The sequence below is a fragment of the Ornithodoros turicata genome, unplaced genomic scaffold (assembly GCF_037126465.1).
Source record: "Ornithodoros turicata isolate Travis unplaced genomic scaffold, ASM3712646v1 ctg00000916.1, whole genome shotgun sequence".
Lineage (NCBI taxonomy): Eukaryota > Metazoa > Arthropoda > Arachnida > Ixodida > Argasidae > Ornithodoros > Ornithodoros turicata.
In genome coordinates this window covers 286,865-301,715 of record NW_026999418.1, presented here as the reverse complement: position 1 = coordinate 301,715, position 14,851 = coordinate 286,865, and the positions used below count along the sequence as shown (strand labels likewise).

The window sequence follows — 14,851 nt, the reverse complement described above, 5'->3', positions numbered from 1 at the left end:
TCGCAGTAACTTCGCATTTAGTTAATATTGTGCTTGCTTCATAATACTTGACAAGATCTGCAATTCATACAGATGAAACGACACAATGACGCGTTCAGTGGCGGCTCCGAAGCGCAAGTGTATGGCACTCATACCCTTAAGTGGTTACGCTCGTACTCCGAGTATCGTACACGACCGCATTCTTCACTTTCTAGCTTTTGGAGGGTGCACACACACACACACACACACACACACAAAAAAAAAGGGGGGTACCCTGCTGAGTCACGTGATCTCTTCCCGCCTTTCCACGAAAGCGAAGGAAAAGAACGTAGGACGTGAGGCGGCAGCACAGCAGAGGGAGTAGAAAAATAGGCCCATATGAAGAAGAAGAAGGGGAAAAACGGCAGCACAGTGAGCCTGTTCAAGCGCCCAACTGACGTTTACTAGCTGCTCCAGGAGCACGAAACTCGGAGAGCCCAGGAAGGAGCAAGGGAGCAGCTACATTACACGCCCAATGAATGCACAGAAACGGATTTCAAGCTCTCGTGTTGACGCTGTAATTTTTGAGCAGTACTTTTAATAAAAGTTACATGCAAATAAAGGAGAACGAACGGAAAAAGTCAGACGCGGATTTCGTTTAGAGGTTACAACGCCCCCGTAAAAGGTGTATTTATAAGTTACGACGACTGGACTTGTGTTGTACTCAGAAATAACTTGTACCGCTCCTACAGTGTCAGGTTACAAGTCGTTTTTATCCTCTAAATAGAGGTATCCGACGTGTAACATCTACGACATATTGAAATCTACGTCTATATGGAGGTTGCACTTCGCTGAGACTTACGATAAAGAGGACCGTGTGGAGACTGCAGAACACTGGCAGATCGAAAACACTGCAGTCCTCGTAAAAGTCATACAGAGGCGAGTCGTTTTATTTGACGGTCATGTGGACTACCGATTACATCACGCGGACATTCTCCTCATCATTGGCCTGCTGCATGTCTCGAGCGCAACACGCGGTGCCCCCCCCCCCCCCCACACACACACACACACGTCGGTCAAGAGAGAAGTTTCCAAAACGAACGCTCTGCTCCCGAGACATCTTTTCAGACGCGTTCATCCGCGTGCCCTACGGCATGCTGCCTTTTACTGCTGCGAGAACACGCGACGACGATTTCCGTTAAGGTCGACCTGTCTTCTTCGATCCGTGTCATTTCGAAGAAAAGGAAAAGCGGAACGTGAGAATGCTTCTCCCCGTGTTGTTGAGACACGCGACGCCGTCCACGAGCGTTGCGGTGACCGCACGCTGAGACCTTTTGAGCTTACGATAGGAACATTCCTGCACATCTTCTTTTTTGTCAAAGGAGAGAGTGGCGTCAACATACTGCAAAGGAAAAGTTCACCGTACGTAGAGATGCTAAATTTCCGGAAATTTTGAATCGCTCGAAAAAAAAAAAAAAAAAAAAACGCTCTTTTTCGTTCTTTTTCCGAAAAAAAAAAAAATGGAAACAATTAAACACGGTTACTCTTGAGTCGAAGGATTGCCGGCCAAGGCACAACATACAGTGAGCTAGAAACTTTAGTAGTGTTCACCCTCTAGGCATAAATGCAGAGCAGAGCATCCCATTAGTCTACTGTCTACTCAGTAATAGGAAATTAGAACAACCCGTCCACTCTGACCAGAACTCCGACATAATATGAACGCGATGGCGATCGCTTGGAGCAGCCAGACGGCGCTCTAAGTTGGTGGGTGTTGGTGGATTACAGGCTCCTAAGGCACTGTTGGCGGGTTGGAACGCATCGAAGGCACGAAAATTTACATTTTTGAATTTTGTCGACTTGAAATTTTTGGTAATTTTTTCCGGAGACGAGGTAAAAAAAAACTTTTTTTCCCAAAATTTCCGTTTTTTTTTCGGGGTTTCGCATCTCTAGCCGCACGTCGAATCTCCCTCGCCACAAAATGTGGTACATTGAAAGGGTTGTAAACGTAATTAACTGCGTGGTGGTGCTTTTCTCGTGAACGGATGAGGTATATACCTCCTGATTCAGGTAAAGGGTTTGTAACGTTTTGGCACATATGATGCCAGATAGTTTAAAGGACATTTCTATCGATGTAAACTCGCGTTCCAAGTTGTACAGCTAAGGAGGTACCGCGAATACCGCAACTCATCCAGCACTGACATCACGTCAGGTATCCCCGCCAATGAGGCTCGGTTTCCTATTTTGCGATACATACCTCACGGGCTCCGCATAGGGCTTTCAGTGGTGGGATCTTGCCCTGAAAGGAGGACACCACGTTCTACGTGGCGTTCTCACACCACCCACTCAAACGATGGCCCAATAAGGCCGAAACAGCTGTTCAGTGCTGGTGCGGCGACGTTTCGGTTATCAACTCGACATACGTACCGTACTCGACATACGTACACGATCTTTCCTCTGTATTTTAAGTTGATGAGAAAATATCAAATAACATATGAACACTTGAACATGAATCTGAAATGCACACATCGGTAACGTTACGATTTCATGTAGGTGAAACTCTGTTGGAGTCAAGAGGGAACACGTGATGACAGCCACGTAGAAAATGTCGTCCACAAGGCCGTCGCGGACGAGTTCAGCAGCGAGATCCTCACGAACCGAACACGAGGTATGCTTTGATCCCATCATATTGCTTTGAGTGGGTACTTGTGTCTATCTCACGGTCTCTCAAGGCACAACAACTTTTTTTTTTTACTTTGGAGAATGGGGAGGTTCATCGCCAGAGGCGATACTCTACCCCATTGCTGGTGGGGATGGGGGGAATAAAATAACGAGCCCCTTCACAATAACGATCGAAGTCCGATGGTGTCCAGAAATGTCAAAAGAGCTTTCAGCACAGATCGTTGCTGGGCTGGATTGGGCCAGGGACCAAGCAATTTCTGATTTCTGCTGACAAAGAGACTCGGAGAGTGCGGATCGGGAAGGTTGGTAGTGGGGGTAATGAAGAAGAATGTGCTTCAGATCCTCAAGAGCACCACCGTGGCAGCAGGTGGGAGAGTCAACTTGTCTGAAACGGTAACGCCACTGAGTTGTAAAGGCCACATCGAGGCGCATTCGGTGGATTAATGCAGCATCTTGACGAGAGGTGTTTCGTGGCATGCGGAAAGCGAGCGTTGGATCAACTCTGCTCAACATAGATGGGGGGAGAATGTCGGTTGTCCATTGGCGGGAAGCCAGGGATGTCACGAGGCGTCGCAGAATGGAACGCCGGTCCCCTCTCAGCAGAACAATACTGGTCCGTTTCCGATACGAGAGTGCTGCTTCTGCATGAATCTATTTCCTATTGCTTTTACTAAATCCGCAGGGGCAACGTTGACGCTTGAGCACTTGGTCACCTGATAAAAGGGCGCTGCCTTTTGTCAGCGCTTGTGACTTTTATGCGGGGTAATGCATTGGAGACAGCTAACTTAGATCGTGTTCCATCACACTATCCGCTTGTTTGAGCTTAACGTTTGATTTATCGGCTCCACGTGGCACACGGCAAAAATGGCAAATTTTTTATTTATTTATTTTTTTTTGCGGCGAACTGAGGGTGGCCATGAAAGGGGCGTGTTGATTGAAGTGGCCGAATTCGTCTTGTGCTGAATTCAATCTCTTTCTTTATTTTATTTTTTTTACTTCATACTGTTTGTGTACCTTAAACACATTTTTAAAAATTAATGCGAATCCTTCGCGCTATTTCGTCCACAGCGACTCCTGTTGTGTCCACCTGAAACATTACCGTTGCATTGCGGAGAGGAAAGAAGTCGCGCGTCCGCGCATGCGCTGTGGATGGGTGGATGAATAGTCTCCTCTCTGGGTTGTTCCGTTTCTTTTTCATGTCAGCTTTATAATCATTGTTTTTACGAATGCAATTCCGAAATTTGCTCAGCTAGTGTCACTTTTTTATTTTTTGTCGCCGTAAAAATTATTTGTGAAGGAACGGGAGTAACAAGTGATTGGACAATACAGCCCAGGGTGTCTCCCCGCGACTTCCAAAATGATTCGTCCAGACTCAAAGATTTCCAAAGCTGGCACGTTGCTCGGTTGCATTTGCACGGTGAAGAACGTGACGCCATATGGGGCGCCCACTGGGGAAATGTGCCCGTTAACTCGCAATGTGCAGCTCACAAAGCATATAAAGCAGTCCTGTATGTAGCGTCCTGTCTTGTTTCCGCATCATGTCTGCGTTTGATCCACACCAACTCGCTCGAAATCACTGCTCTTACAGATTTCGTTTTCTTGAACATTTCTCCAGCGGTTCGTCGATTTTCTTCCGTTCTTCTATGGCGTGCTTTGCATGATTGCATGTAGTGCATGGCTTCGTAGATCTTGCGCCATGCAGCAGCCTCCGTGAAAACGACAAAAGACGTATGCAAGGGTCGACTCGTAAGAATCATATTCGTCGATTATGAGGTGCACAGAAAAGGCACACACACATGGATGAGGAAACATACGAACAGACGGTTCAACGCTCAAGCGGACAACTCATCGCACAACAGCAGAATAAGAACCACAACCGAACAACTCGGCGAGCAGCTTGGCTTGTCTATTTTGTTTTCTAGCCAAGGGAGGCTGTAGCCAGAGCGCATGCGCAAGGGCGACGGATTCTTCCCTCTCCGCAGGCGCAACCGACAATACAACGGTAGATTGTGGCACCACCTGTGAGCCGCCGGCGGAAGCACTTAGGCTTAAGCACTTAGGCTTAGGCACTCAGGCTTATCACAACGTGAGCTTGAGGCGCCCTCCAGAATCTACCCCCCCCCCCCCACACACACACAGCTTTATCCTCCACTTTACAGCAGTCGGTGGAAAACAACATGGAAGCGAGATTTCTCGCCATATCTGCGTGTGATGGTATGTAAGTTAAAGACAGATTCGATAAAAATTAGGGCACACTGGCTTTGTCTGGGAAGAAGGTTACTTCTTCTAAAATTATGTGAAGTCGTTTTGCTACATGTATTACTCCAGGCCTGAAAGCTTCGCGATGATTCCATAGCTTAGTTTACTTGCATCCCGCAATGGCGCTCGCTACATGGCCCTGACTGGTGGCGATGGCGCTGGATAGCAGTAAAGGTAAAATGTATAAAGTTTTATGGTATGTTTAAGAGTAATCAAATAGCGATTCATAGGACACATTTTTAAGTACTATTGCAAGTGAATGTTCATACCAGCATGTATAATAGAAAACGTGTTATGACGACGGGTAGCGGCGTCTGCTATCATCATCCGCTGTCACGGAAGGCGGATAACATTTAACTTGGAACTAGCATTCTTCCTCAAATTTCAGCAGAAATGGCGTTTGTTCGAAGGCACGGCGGGACTGAATTAGACATGGGTTGTGTGCATTTTGTGCACACTGCATAAAACCACTTTGAAGAGAAGCTGCAGCATGGGCAGCTGCAAGTGTAATTACAAACTAACTTGTACAACCTGTATATTGTTCTTTCAGCTTTAACCTTTGAAAAACTAAATAAATAAATAAATATATTTCCGAGAGCAGCGCAGCAAAGGATACTGCAGTTTTAATTTGAGAACACGCAATTCGTGCCAGACCAAAAGTAAATGAGTTCCCCAAATTCATTCGATGGGCGAATGCAATATTGGTGTAATGCTATTGTATGGTCACGTGTAGCGGCGAACGAATGACATTAAGTGTGAATGTGAATATTGGATCGCTCAGGTTGGGTTTGTAGCATTGAGGTACCTCTCTCGGCATGCCCTAACCCTCGACAGGTAGCCTTCCAACTATCCAGACACTCCACAAATACATTATAATATATTTTTAAAAATGTGAATCAGAGTGAATGTCACAGCTGATCCCCTAATGATGTTTTCCCAGCTTACCTGTCGTGTGCTTCGGGTGAAATGGTAGTGAAGCTCAACTTCAGCGAACCCTTCCGAGGTATCACCTACGTCGACTACGACAAGACGAGTCCCTGCAAGTTCTATGGTGATGGAAGCAAATATTATGAGCTCCGGATTCCCCTCAAGGGATGCGGAACCAAACAGGTACGAACTTTTGTACCATTTACATAAGTATTATCTGAAAAAGAAAAAAAAAATGGAAAGGGAATGTACGGGAAGAGTCGTCATGTACTACGCCAAGCAATCTGCAAAATATACAACGAGACATATTTTAAATAATTTTATTATCTCAAACACAGACATTCTCTTGCATGATACATTTTTGTAATACTTGTATTTAGTTAATAGGGCTACCATTAAGACAAGCAGTGAATATGTGTTATGTATGTCACGTTTCCTGTGGTCTTTTCCATTTTCAGCAGCAACCATGTGAGTAGTGCCCAGTAGTACTCAGTAGTAACTCTGTGGTAACCTAGTAACCTCTTTTTTTTTTATTACAAAGTCTTTACTTCGTGTATTTTTACCTCTGCTGTTGTTTGCATCACACGCGGGTTGTTACCCTGGTCAAGCAGCTTCTGTTGCTTTTTGAGCACTCCCCGTCTGTTGTGCTGCTACTGTAGCATAATGGGGATAAATCTGAATTGGAATAATTGTCGATGCATGATGCATCCTAACAACTGGAACTGCAAGAATGCGCGTGACAATAGTATCATTCTGGACCCTCAGATGATGTGCCTCAATTATAATGGCCGACATATTTTACAGGAGGCTCCCCGGGTGTTCATCAACAACATCATCGTTCGGTTTCATCGGTCACTCGAATTGGAAGAGGACGAAATCAAGACCATCATTTGTAGATACCCGCCACCGCTGGCTCCCCCTCCGCCAAGCATTATAGCTCCAGTGTAAGTATAACAGCGTAGGCAGACTTGTATGTAGCATAAATACTGTAGTACTCAAGTAACCCTATCTTATATAGTTTTCGGAGAAACTTTTCAAAGGCAGTAACGATATCTTAACTTACATACTTTTTGGTAGTAACTTATTGGGTAAGGTGGGGCAGGATAGGACAGAAATTTGCCATTGAATATGACATTTGTATTTTTCGTGTTAAAAAAAAGAACTAGCCATAGGCACATCCTCAGGGGTCTACAGCTTGTGACCTGTAAGTGTAGAACGGACGTAGCCGTTCTAAAATAAACACAGAGCAAGAAATTCAATAATTCGGGTTGTCTCATCCTGCCCCAACCCTCGGGGCGTTGCAGTCAGCGGAAGGCATGTATCGACAGCGCTACTACGAGGTACTCGACACCGCACAATCACCGGCAGTTGAAAGATACCCACTGGCTAGTCCGTTGCAGCGTATGACGCACATTAGGAGCTTCGTCACAGGGCGAAGCGGCAGCACGTACCTCTCTAATTTTACGGTACATAATTTTGCGGGATGCTTCGAGTTACACCGGGACATGGCGATCGATGTTGCTCAGTAGCGTTGCGTCGTGACCTTGAAAACATTTCAATACGTTGTAGGACTCTTCTCGGGTGATTACGACAGCCATATAAGAGCCTTCTACCAGGAATGACAGAACTCTTAAAAATTGCACTGACCATTCCTCTAACAAAGGTCGTTGTTCTGTCTCTGTCGCATGAAAGGATATTGAACAATGTCTCAAACTCGACGGAACCATGTGATGCTTCTGTACGGCCACAAAGAGCTCGCCCGCAAATTAAACCCTGATGCCATTGCAGACGATTTCACAGGGCGGTCCGCAGTGCCGTGGAACATATTTTTTAGCACGGCGTAGGAATTGTTCCCAATCTCACAATTTCGTTTCACTCGTGATTTCAGTGCAGAAATGTAACAAAAATTTCGGGACGTACATACAACAGTCTCTAGACTTTCTAGGGACAGTTTCTACAACCAACCTACAACAATTACATCTATTCTTCCTGGCCCATGTCAATCAGACACATATCACTGCCAGTTTTGGAATGACTGCACTCAAAGCGCGTAACAAAAATCCTAGAAAACGTATCGAAGAAAATTTCGCCCGCGCAGTTTAGCAGTAGTTAAAAAATCCCGCGCATGACAAAAGTAAAGGCGAATGGTCGCCCTGCAAGTGAGAAGTCCGGTGAAGCCCCGACGGTACGCACTCATAACATGTAGGAGCTCGCCGAGGAAACTGTGCTTTTGTCACCCCCCCCCCCCACACACACACATACGCATACACACTTTGCGCTCGCTGTAGGACCGAACCCCGTCGCGTCGCCCCCCCTTCCCCCCCTATCCGTCAAAAGGAAAGCTCGGCGCCTATGCCTGGACGAGCCATTTCTAATAAACGCATCGGTGGTTGCCATTTTTGGGACTGCAGCACAGAACCATGATGGAAGGTAACTGTTCTGAGGTTGGACAAACAGACGTCGAAAAAGCCCACCGCTGTCTGGCTTCTCGAACGACTGCCTTATTTCAACAGAACCGTGCATCGTATTGCTCTCCTGTTCGTAAAGTTAGGTTAGGCTTGCGCTTGCCCCCCACTGCCGTGAAGAAGTTCCGGCGCTCCAGCATGCGGACGTATTTAATTTGCAAACTCTTTGTGCTCTGATCAGTACTTCATTTTCGTATTTCTCTTCCCCTTTGTACACCCGAAGTAGTTCGTTCCCAAAATTGAGAGCTGAAATAAGACAGCTCAAATAACTAACAATTCCCAAATATTTGTGTTCATTTTCGATCCCACTGCAGCCGTGATCACAAGAAAAAAAAGCAGCTCCCGGTGCTTCCGATTGGAGACATTCGAGCAGAACCAGTTTCCTCAACTAAACTACACTACAAATGTGGACTCAAATCGCCGACGCGGGAGAACTAGCTTTCCACCAAATCATCGCAAAACGATGCACCTACAAGCGGCCTCCGAGGCGAGCAAGCTTGCCAAGCAACAGCTCTGAGGCACATGCGCACAGCCCAAACCGTACGTACGAGACCCCGCGGTCTCCGCATCCGCGACGGAGAAATTAGATAGAGAACACGGAGAAAAAGGTAACCAGAAGAGCGCCCTTTCCTGTCGGGAGAAACAGGTTATGGCGCCACAGTGCAGAGAATGCTAGCAGACGACAAACCCTCTATTTTATTCGCAGGGATCTGAGAAAGTGCTGTAAGTTTGTCGAATTTCTTGATTGAAATCGGTTCCTTGACTGGTACTGTAGGAAATGACGCATTTTGGCCCGGATATCGCAGTCGTTGGTGCCGTGAGAAGTGATTTCGTTGCATGTCCCAAAGACTGCCATGTACTGGAAATATGGCAAACTTTAATTCGCCAAAAATCAGTGGTTCGCATCAGGCCTTCAAAAATGTGTCATTCCCTAGACAAACTCGAGAGGGACATGGCTGTACCTGTTTCGTGTAGAAACCTAGCGTGGTTTACGCGATCCCTGCGAACAAATGTTTCCCATAGACTTTCTTAGGAAGTGAGTCCGTCTGCCCTGGTCAGGCTTAAACCGTACGGACAACAACAACTTTATTACAAGATAATGACTGGGGAGTTTCATCGCCAGGGGCGATACTCTACCCCGAGTCTTTCAACTGGCGTAGCATTTTCCAAATACAGCAAAGTCCTAGCCGCATATGTGATTTGGGTGAGAACCTAAAGCCGTATTGTCCACACAAGAAACAGTGAGTGTTGCAGTGGTGATGCCCCGCGTCCCAATGGTGGGGGCCCGGAGGCATGCGCCCCCGACTGCCCCCTCTTAAATCCGGCACTGGCTGAGGCAATTGACCCGTAGCAGGTACTCATGCAGGTTTAGATAATATGGGAATACTGCTGCTGTTGCACTGTTGCTCAAAGCTAATGCGCCTAGATTCTACGCATTCGCCATGACATGAGGACATGTTACTGTAACCGCGGTTGCTTCGGCTGCCTCTCCTAGAAGGGTCTCCAAGGGAGTCACAGATATTAAGAACGACAGCAGGCATAAGAACAGAAATGAAATGACAAGATGAAAGTACTGTTTTGCAAACATCATGCAACAGCTGCTTCACTTAATTTTTAGATATGCTAGACCACGTTAACGCACGCTATCAAAAGAACGTGTTAGATCAATGATGCTGTGAAAGCATGCAATATGTTTTCCAGGTTGCTGTTTTTTACATCGTATACCGGATTGAAATTGGAAATAAAAGAAAAATATTGAGACGTTAGTCCCGACTCAGTCAGGACTGGCTACTCCAAAACGCGTTTTTCGAGTATGTCACGTCCTTCTTTCATAGTTGACTCTATAGCAATCAGCTATGGGGTCAACTAAGGAAGAAGGATGTGACATTTCTCGTTAGCTTGTAAAATGAAGTCATTACATGGCAACTTCTTTCCTTTGTATTTCAGATTGGAACCACTGCCACCTCTACAATCAGCGAACAGACCAAAGCTATCCGAAGTGGAACTTCTTCTCATCATCTGCGCCTTGCTCTTCCTCACGCTTCTTCTACTAGGAATCGGGATTGCGTACTATTGTCTCAAGAAGCGCAACATTAAAGTGGTCAAAAAGAAGAAAGGCATACCCTCAGCACCTGCTTCAGAGATCACAAAACTCAGTGGCTCAACTATGGGCACGTTGTCTATGTTCGACCCCATACGCATTCCACGTGCTATGGCTCTATCGACATCTGGTTCAGAAGCTGCCCTGCTCACACCACTCTCCGGATCTGGAGGGGATCGATCTGAAACAATTCCGTCTGACTATCCCAGCGAGTCGCCATCTTCTGGCTCTGAAGCCGAGGAAATCCTTGAAACGCGAGACGTTATGGTCGCTGCTGTTCCAGTCCAGAAGAGTTACGATAACTCTGCCTTCATCGCGGAACCTTATCCCGTTGATGCGGAGAGAGCTGAGTCGTTATCGTCCGTTCAGATTTCTACGGTGTACAAGCCGACCATACCAAGGGCAAAATCAAAGCCTTATCCGCTAGACGCTGAGCGAGCGGAGTCCATATCTTCCCTACAGGAAATACCTGTAGCCTTAAAGGCACAAATGGCCAAGGAACAACAGCTGCACACGATTGCAGAGGCAGAAGACCAGCTGGATGCCGAAAGGCTAGAGGAGAGCTACGCTGCCGTCAGTTTAGAACAAGGCCGGCCACCGACCACGTACCGCATTGCACCTCCAGTGCAGACACGCTTACGCAGAAAGGAAGAACCACGTCCACCTTCAATATACGGTAGCATTCCTGATAACGACAACCGTGCAGCTTCTGAGATCATGGAGATTGTACCTACTGCCCGTCCACCCTCAGTATCGACCTATGCACCATCTATCTATGGCAGCATTCCAGATAACGATATCTGCTCACAGTCAGAGCTAGAAGCACTGCCAGACGTGAGGCCGTACGAGAAAAGACCTAAGCTCACCACACAAACGCTCACTGACTATCTCATCAATACACAGAACCTCACGGAGGTTCAAGAGGACATCACGAAGAGAAGGAGAGCTGTTCTTCACCGACCGCCGCCACCGCCAGCGTCACCACCGCCACCTTCAAGTCCTCCACCAGAGTCAGAAATACCTGACACATCCATGTCAGAAATCACTGCCATACCAGAAATGACCATCGTGCCTCGTAAGCCCAAAATCACAGTTCAAAACATCGATGAAGTGTTCGTCACAACAGAGCACGAAACTGTTGCTACCGAGCACGTAGTGAAGAGAACGAGGGATACAACAGAACAGTTGATGAAAATACCACAGAGCCCACCACAAAGCCCGCCAGAAAGCCCACCGCAGTTGGACGTTACCATACGCCACTACCCACCGACCAGTGGCGAAGCCACGGGTCGTCCTTCTTCGACATCGCCCATGCCATCACCGCCGCCAGGGACAGCTCGAGGTCCACTTACCACAACTACCTACGAGACCACTGATGTCATCAATGCGACTTCAACTACAGATATAAGAGATATAACGAGGACCCTTGAGGAAACGTCAACGCTACATTACCAACAGCCGCCGAAGCCTTCTGTCGCGTCCATCACATCTACCCCCTTGCCACAGTGGGACGTCCTTGTACGCGTATTATCACCACCGACGATAGAGGGAGTGGATGAGCTCACGCCGGACGTAAGAGAGAAATGGCGTACTATAATTACTGAGGACACTGTATTCAGGACCCTCATCCACGAAGCAACAACTGTAGAAGAATACTACCGAGTCACACATGACGTTAGGTACGAGACGTTGTTCGATAGCCGAACATGGGATATCATCATCAGAGTGTTGACATATCCTGATTATGTGTACCCGCCGATACAGCCAGAACTTAGGCCGCCGAGGTACCGCAAAAATTCTGATCAGTTACCGCGGAGAAAGTCATCGTTGCCCCCTGTACTGGGTACAGCAATTCCGGCAGACCTACGCTCACTTCCAGAGTCGTATCGCTCAAACTCAATCCCGGACTTTGACATGAGGTCCATGACAGAAATCGACGTTGACTTTTCACGTTTGGAGCGTGAGTCCATAGCGAGCTCGGATACCATGACGACTGGACGAAGCATTATAGATCGAGCAACATCGGAATTCATGGAAGACATACCAATCATGGAAGGTCGACGTGATTCTGTAGACAGTTACCTACCAGTTGTCGAAAGGCTAACAGCACATCCTGCCGAACCTGGGTTCAGCGATTTTGACACAGACGACGCAAGAAGTGACGTGACCTTTGATATCCCAGACCTCCCGTACGGAGCTCAAGGGGCCAGTAGGACATTCGTGGAGAGGACCTCTCATCAACTCTTACAGGACGTCCCTGGAGGACAAAGTAGGATGACCTCGGATCAGTTCAGGATGCAGTCATCAAGGGTGGTAACAAGCAGAGGTGTCGAAAGACCGGGCAGTGTAGATGGCAGAGAAGAAATCAAGTCTATTACAGAGAAGGACGTTTATGACTGGATGAGGTGATCGAGTCTCATTTCCAGTTTCGTTTTATTCTACGATCTTTCCCGAGCAAGACTACTGCCCCGAAATGACGTGCCACATCTACAGTAAAGTGCATACCACAAGAACATTACACCAGCATGGCTTGTTGCCATCTTTAACCCCAGTGACACCCACAGCAACGACGTGCTTTGTGTGCAGTGTGAACTTCAATAAAACTGTGTGTTTATGTGTCTAAAAGGTGAAAGTACTTTCGTTAACGGACGGCTTACTTCCGCTAGCCAGCTTCAATTACTTCGTAGCTCGTCACTGAAGTGCTTCAGCCGTACCACGCATGCAGGACACGTCATTGAACATATGCACTTGGCTGTTACAAGTACATAAGAGACTGTTGTCAGATCGTGCATGCGATTAACCACGAGGCGAGCTGGTGTCCGTCGAAGTATACATAATCGGCCTTGTGCAATAGTTTTCTACGCGACGGTCATTTTTTTTATTAGCATTTTTCAGCATGCAGAGTCCACACCATTTTCTTCGCAACTAGTCTGTGGGCAGATTTTTAACCCTCCCCCCCTCCAGTTAAGAAACCAGCTTTTTCATTTTAGACAATGCGAGAACAGTAGAACTATAGGTGTTGCACATCAACGCTTTCTAATAATGCTAACAGAAGCGCGAGTGAAAGCACTTATAATTTAACTGTAGATTATTTTATTTATTAATCCTGATTTCTTTGTAAAAATTGCAAATAAATATGGTTATGAAGATCACAATTCAGTTTTTTTCGTGTAAAACAAATGTCCAAGCAAAACGGTACTGTAACACGAAGATTGCCACCGGCTTTGCATAAATGTGTCCTACACCAGCCGACTGTTGTAAGTATTTAGAAAGGTGGACTCACCTAAATACCCGAACGTGTGCTTCTGCTCAGGTCGAAGCACATATGCTGTCTCGCCGACGATGTGATCAGCATCGACAATACCGCCAAGCTACCTTGCTCGGACGGAAACAGACCGTTTGAAGCGACCGAGGTCCTCGTGACACATCTCCAAGGCATCCAGACTTTCGTTCCGTTTTTTGGTGAACTCCGACTTTGTAGATTTGCTGTCACCATGACCGTAATTTCTGGGTTCCCCATATCAGTTTCGTTTCTTCTTTCTTTTCTTTTAGCTTCGAATTTCAAGACATCGAGAACACGAGTTTAAAGGCTTTTGAAAAAGAGTGAACCGCCATCACGGGCAGTTAACTTTAGCCTGGTAACAAACTAAGAAATAGTTTACCTTATCGGCCACCTTGCGCTGTCAGGCTCTGCAAAGCCGCAAATCTCGTTAAAAAGACACATATAACGGGGATGTAAAAAGGATTACTCGGAAATATTGCTAACAAAAATTAGGACCCGCTGTGGTGCATTCATAGGCAGTTAGCTGGTAGCAAATGCAGGTGCAACCAAAATGAACTGATATGTGTGCGGTTCGTGTGATACACCGAAATAGCACCGCTCCAGCATGATCAAACGACGCGGTTAAAGACGTGATTGTGTCCGTAAGGAGATGTCTAAGAGCACTTATGGTCAAAGACAGCGACGATGAATTGACCCACGGGAAAAGCAGCACTCTGAAACTCAGAGCACCGACGACTTCCTCGCCCACGGAAACTAAACCACGGAGAACCAAAAACAGGACCGCTGTCGTTCGTGGTTTGTGTCTTTATTGTTTCACATGGGAAAAAGAGGAATATATTGCATTGTGCGCTAGCATAAAGTTCATGGAAAAATGTTAAAATGTGAAAAAAATTAAATATCGCAAGTATGCTGAATAATAATTATCCTCTCCTCTTATTTGCACAAAATATAATTGTACGAAAATAAAGTGTTTTTTCACAAATCAATTATTTCACAGCACTTGCTGCAAATACACAAAAATTGAATATCTACGATAAAATGAACAAACCGCACAATACACACCAGCCTTACAACTTACATACTGCACACTACATGCTTATGAAGAGGGTTAGGACGCATTATCCTGCAATGAGAAAGAACGTGATTATACAAAGCAGATAATGGCATGAAATCTTCTCA

The 14,851-nt window shown here is 46.4% G+C and overlaps 1 protein-coding gene across 2 annotated transcripts in view; it reads left to right on the top strand.

Annotated features, from left to right (window-relative positions):
- LOC135375704 (titin-like) overlaps positions 1-13,544 on the top strand; it is a 141,567-nt gene extending 128,023 nt beyond the window's left edge. For both annotated transcript variants that reach the window (XM_064608360.1, XM_064608359.1), the window contains 4 exons: positions 2,509-2,623; positions 5,837-6,006; positions 6,628-6,767; positions 10,236-13,544. In XM_064608360.1, the coding sequence (XP_064464430.1) occupies positions 2,509-2,623; positions 5,837-6,006; positions 6,628-6,767; positions 10,236-12,798 (2,988 nt within the window). In that variant the 3' untranslated portion in view covers positions 12,799-13,544. The remainder of the gene's footprint in view (positions 1-2,508; positions 2,624-5,836; positions 6,007-6,627; positions 6,768-10,235) is intronic.
- The last annotated feature ends 1,307 nt before the right edge of the window (positions 13,545-14,851 follow it).